Genomic DNA, 6024 nt, shown 5'->3' with positions numbered 1-6024 from the left:
CTTAAATGTCTCTTGCTTTTCTTTTTCTTTTTTTTAAACAATAATTTCTATATATTAAATAAAATAAATATTTTAATAAAATAAAATAAAACTAACTCTCCTTTTTTTATTCCTATTAATCTTTCTTGACTCTTTCCAAACACAAATAAATTAGTTTGGTATTCCTCTTCCTCTCCAAAGTACTTTTCTATTATTATTTTCTTTTTTATTGTTGATATTTTAAAAGGTAAAATTCTTTTAAAAAAAATTCTGAGTTTATAATTTATTTTATTATTATGATAAAAGTGAAAATATATTATTACCTGAGTTTGAGATTGTGTTAATATAGAAAATTTATTATTATAGTTTTTTAGTTCTTATTTGAAATCATTGTGTGTATCAACTTTATACTATTAGTATGAATTGATTTTGAATATAATTTTAAATGTACTATATCTTTTTTTATTTTTTATTTTTAGTAATACGCAATGAAAAGTATTTCAAAAGAAAATCAGCAGAGTAATCATCAACTTCTAATTCTCAAAAACTTAATGAAAGTGGAAGCATCAAATCGGATTCCCCTTTGAAAAAAATATTTTTAGAGTTTGAATCGGAAAACTTCCTAATGATTAAGGCCAAAAATGTTAGATTATCATCTCTAAGTGATAGGGATGACATTAGAAGATATTATTTGCAAAAGGATTCTTGTCAACTAAAAGAGATTAATTTTACACAAAGAAAATTTGGAGATACATTTCATAAGTGTAATTCTGATTGGTATTTAAAATATGACAGTTGGTTCGAATATAGTCAAAGTGAGAATGCTCCATATATTTTGTTGATGTTGAAAATTAGAAAATCATTCAACATTTTCAAAATATGAAAAATCGTAAAAAAAACAATTATGATGTAAAATTTATATTTTTGAAATTGAAATATATATATATATATATATATATATATATATATATATATATATATATATATATATATATATATATATATATATATATATATATATATATATATATATATATATATATATATATATATATATATATATATATATATATATTGACCCCACTACTAAAAATTCCTAGCTCCGTCCCTGTGTGATGTTGTTTAGAGCCAACAAGATGCAATAATCCCTTTTCAGATTTTAGGAGGTGAAGCTCAGGTGGTTCGACTATATGTGACTATCCTGACTCTTGAATGTCAATTGTTTCTGTCTTTCTTTTAATATCATCAACATTTTATAATTATGTAACATCTTTTTTGTTAGTTTAGGACTGTTGAGAAACACTCTATACATTTTCTCAGTGTTGAATAAGAAATACTAATTTCCTGTTTATGACTGTATTATTGTTCCTATAGTAAGAACCTTTACTAGTAAACCCTCTGGCATCCTACAGAGAATTTGGAACTGGAATGCTTTTTTCTGTATTTTCTAAGGTAATTGCAGCTTTTGTCAAGATGAAAAAACTCAAAATTGGCTCGTGACCACGAGTTAATTGATATGCCAGGTGTGACAGAGGAGGAGCTCAACAGTGTTATGATTCATCCTCAGGTCCGTTAGCTGATCTTAGGGCTGTTCAAAAAAACCGTCGAACTGAATCGAACTGGCGAACCAAACTGAAGTTAAATTAACTGAACCATTTTTAATGGTTACTGAACCGAACTTATATTTTATTAATGGTTCTAGAACCGAACCGATAAGCAATTAACCATTTTGAATTTAATTTCGAACCGAACCGTTTTTAGTTTTAAAATTCTAACTTCTAATAACTTCAAACACTCAAACTTCTCTGAACCTTCTCATTGCTCTTGTTTGAGGTCTCATAAAAGGCTTTTGGCCTTTATTATAGTTGATAAATGATTAAAAAAGGATTCATGTTGAAAAGCTTCTTTTAATTGATTCTTTAGTTTATAATACTGTGTGTGATGTGTCAGGTGTGTAATGTTACAAAAAGTTTTGTTTTGAGAATTGTAGAAAAGGTATTCCATAGATTTAAGAATTGTTTTCAAACATCACAAAGGGATAAAAAGACAATAACATGATTGCCATCTCAGCAGGCATGTTTGGGAGACACATAGTGTGTTGCTGTATTTTTCCAAAATGCCGAGTATTTTAGGGAAAAGTAGTGTCTTACTACTAAGATTGAATATGATACCATTTAAAGGGGAAATAGGTGTATAAGAGCTATAATATCCCCCAAGGCCATGTTTCTTGCATTTTAGAATTTCGTTCCCTCCTCATTAGACCCTAAATCTTCCCTGTAATCAATATTTTAAAAGAATAGAGTAAAAGAATCACGATGCAAATATCTATATGGTGATATATTTTCTAACGAACAAATCCATATATGGTGATACTTTACTAGGGAGCATATTACATTGCAAGATACTTTGGATGGCATAGCTTACAAAACATCACAGTTTGGGTTGGATGGTTAGTATTCTACATTACCCTTTTTATTTATTAAGACTAGAAATTGTTAGGTTGTTCTTTGACAATTAGAGAAATTGTTAACTATTAGTTATGATTCAGTTAGCTATGTTAAAGCTGAAACTTGGATTGTTAGTATGTGTTAATTAGAAGTATTAAAATTGTAACTGTTAGTAGAACTTGGCTGGATTAGTGAAATTAAACTTTGTTAGTGTTATAACAATTAGTTTAAAACTGTTAGTATATCAGATTTAAAAGAAATAAGTTTTTCTATTGGCTTAATACCCTTTTTGGTCCCGTACCTATGCCTCTGGGTCCATTTTGGTCCTCTTCCTTTTAAAAGTTTCAAATTGGTCCCTTACGTTAATAAAATGTACCACGTTTGTCCATACTGTTAGAAACGTTAGTTGAGTTGCTGACGTGTTAAATTGTTTGTGAGCTGGAAAGTAACTCATTGTTGAGGTGTCATTTGGATTAACATGTTATTACTTGGTTAACATTATTACTTGGCATATGATGAAATAGAAATACGCAACAGCAAAGTGAGAAGACGAAGAAGACTGTGAGACGAAGAAGACGAAGAGAGAACGAAGAATGCTCTGAGGAAGACGAAAACCAAACTTCAAAACACGGTTAGTTTGCATGTCGTTGTGTAGTATGAATGTGTATTTATGTTGTTGCGTTTTCTGAAATGATTTGGTTTTTAGGGTTTTTTTGCCCCTTTTGAAATCTGTGATTATGTTACGAATCCTTGCGTGTACTGTTGCGTAATATTGTTTGTAATGTTTGTTTTGTTGTCTTAGGTAGAAATGGATGATATTATAACTTTGACAATTCATCATAGTGGTGACTTTGTCGATTCTGAAAAAACTGACTATGTGGGTGGTAAATGTATTGAGTTAGATGTAGATGTGGATAGATGGTCATACTTTGAATTGGTTGGTGTTTTGAAAGATTTAGGTTACACTGGGGTAGACACTATCTATTACAAAGACCCCTCTGTTGGGATGTGTGTTCTTACAGATGATATGGCTGCATATAAGGTAGTTGAAATCTTTAGGGTACATTTGAAAGTTGAGATTTACATAGCACATATTGTATCCCAACCAGAATATGCCGAAGCCATAGAGGAAGAACCTTTAGATGTTGTTAACCCTGATGTAGATTCCATCATTGAAGATCTTTTTGAAGATGTCAATAAGGACTTAAATGTAGGTAATGATGAAGGGAACAATGATGGTGTTGAGGGTATGAATGTATGTGATGAAGGGAACAATGATGGTGTTGAGGGTCTGAATGTACCGGATGAAGGGAACAGTTTTGGTGTTGAGGGTATGAATGTATGTGATGAAGGGAACAATGATGGTGTTGAGGGTCTGAATGTACCGGATGAAGGGAACAGTTCTGGTGTTGAGGGTCTGAATGTATGTGATGAAGGGAACAAGGATGGTGTTGAGGGTCTGAATGGTGCTAGTGTAGAGAATTCAAGCTCTGATGACAGTGAGGATGAGAGTTACAAGTATGGCAGTGCTTTGGAAGTTATATTTAGTGATTCTGATATGAGTGAGGATTATTCTGCTGAAAACTTAGATAATCTTGTTGAGAGTGAGTATGCTGACCACCAAGGAACAAGTAAAAGTAAGAAATGTGAAGAAGAGAATGGAAGTTTATATGACAGTGAGGAGTTAGATAGTGGATGTGATAGTGAGGAGAGTGATGAACCAACAAAGAAGAAGTATCCCATTTTTTAAGTTAATGAAAGATATGTCTCATTATAAATGGGAGTTGGGAACTTACTTTAACACAAAAGATGACTTTAAGGAAGCAATTCAAACATATTCTGTCCAATGTGGTAGAGCTCTTAGGTTTTTAAAAAATGACAAGCAGAGAGTGAAGGTGGTGTGTAAGGAAGGCTGCCAGTGGGAGGCATATTGTGGAAAGTTGCCTAATGAGGAGACTTGGCAACTTAGGAAATTAGTTGATATACACAGTTGCTCTAGGGAATACAATGTGAAGATGATGAGTACAAAATGGCTTAGCAAGAGGTTGCAAAACTCACTGAAATCTAATCCTAAGTTGAAGCTAAAGGATATAAAGGAGAAGGCTCAAAAGAAATGGAATGTGGGGGTTAATAAGACAAAGGCAATTAGGGCCAGATTTGCAGCTAGGGATATGGTTGATGGCTCATTTTTAGGAGACTATACAAGAATATATGATTATTGCCATGAAGTTCTAAGGACAAATCCTGGTTCAACTGTGAAGTTAAATGTGACACCAGTGCAAGAAAATGTTGAGGACAAGAGGCCTTATTTCAAGAGGTTATATATTTGCTATGCTGCTTGTAAAAAAAGTTTCAAATTGTGTAGACCTATTATTGGTCTAGACAAATAATAGGTCTACACAATGACCAGATGTTGCCTATTTCAAATTGTTTAGGACAACATCAAAATGTGATTCTGTATTGAATAACATGTCAGAGGCTTTCAACAGTGTGATTGTAGAGTCAAGATCAAAGCCATTAGTGACCATGCTTGAAGAAATAAGGGGATACATCATGGAAAAGTGGGCAAAAAACAGGTTGAGATTCCCACAATTAAGTGATGGGGATGTACTGCCAAACATTAAGAAGAAAGTGGAAAAAACAAGCTCTTTCACAAATAATTGGATTGTTAGGTATGAAAATGATTTAATGCAGACTTTTACTTTATTTACATTTTATAGTATATATGAGTTGTGATCTTAATTTATTTTTGAAATGTAGGATGTCATCTGAATTTATTTTTGAAGTAAGGCACATTGAGCATCAAGGTGACATTTTTGGGGTAAACCTAAAGGACCATGATTGCTCATGCAGAAAATGGCAACTAACAGGTATTCCTTGTGTACATGCTCTGTCTGCAATGAAGAGTAGAAGCCTGGCTTTTGATGATTACATACCAGAAATATATAAAAAGGCAAGATATATATCTGTGTATGAACCTATCATTTATCCTGTAAATGGCACAAATTTGTGGGTTAGAACAGAGTACCCGGACGTGCAGCCACCAAAATTCAAAAAAATGCCAGGAAGACCAAAGAAGAAGAGGAACCGTGAGCAGGGTGAAATTGATGGGTCAGATAGGAAAATGAGGAAAACTGGCATGGTGCTTAGATGTACAAGGTGCAGACAGACTGGACACAATAATTCCACTTGTAAGATGACACCACCTACCCAAGCAAGTCAGCCAAGGGCACAACCCACTCCAACTCAAGCAAGTCAGCCAAGGGCACAACCCACTCCAACACAAGCAAATCAGCCAAGGGCACAACCCACTCCAACTCAAACTAGTCAACCAAGTGCAACACAAAAGAGTTCTACAAGTGCAACACAAAAAACACAACCTAAGAGTTCTACAAGTGCAACACAAAAAACACAACCTGCATTATCTGTTACAAGGCCACAAAAGTTGCCTTATAAGAAGCCAAGACAAACTTCTGTTACAATGCCTCCTGCTTCAAAGGGACCAACCACAAGATTGAGTGCATCACAAAATGCAGTTGGACCTACAACAAGGAGGACCACTCCAACAAAAAGGAACAACGCAAAGAAGTCTATTTAG

At 33.3% G+C, this 6024-nt stretch overlaps 1 protein-coding gene across 1 annotated transcript; it reads left to right on the top strand.

Moving 5' to 3' along the window:
• The first annotated feature begins 4180 nt into the window (after nt 1-4180).
• Nucleotides 4181-6024, top strand: LOC131597588 (uncharacterized). Its single transcript, XM_058870278.1, has 3 exons — nt 4181-4743; nt 4862-5098; nt 5187-6024. The coding sequence occupies exons 1-3, from the start codon at nt 4181-4183 to the stop codon at nt 6022-6024; spliced, it is 1638 nt and encodes a 545-aa protein (XP_058726261.1).

This window comes from Vicia villosa, linkage group LG4 (assembly GCF_029867415.1).
Source record: "Vicia villosa cultivar HV-30 ecotype Madison, WI linkage group LG4, Vvil1.0, whole genome shotgun sequence".
NCBI classification, from domain to species: Eukaryota; Viridiplantae; Streptophyta; class Magnoliopsida; order Fabales; family Fabaceae; genus Vicia; species Vicia villosa.
This window is presented reverse-complemented; position numbering and strand designations above follow the sequence as displayed.

Bases quoted from the DNA above. Each gene is read 5' to 3' on its own strand.
- LOC131597588 (XM_058870278.1), top strand. From the start codon at position 4,181: ATGAAAGATATGTCTCATTATAAATGGGAGTTGGGAACTTACTTTAAC. The intron at 4,744-4,861 runs GTTATATATTTG...CAAATTGTTTAG, and splicing joins AAGAGGCCTTATTTCAAGAG to GACAACATCAAAATGTGATT. The intron at 5,099-5,186 runs GTATGAAAATGA...TTTGAAATGTAG, and splicing joins ACAAATAATTGGATTGTTAG to GATGTCATCTGAATTTATTT.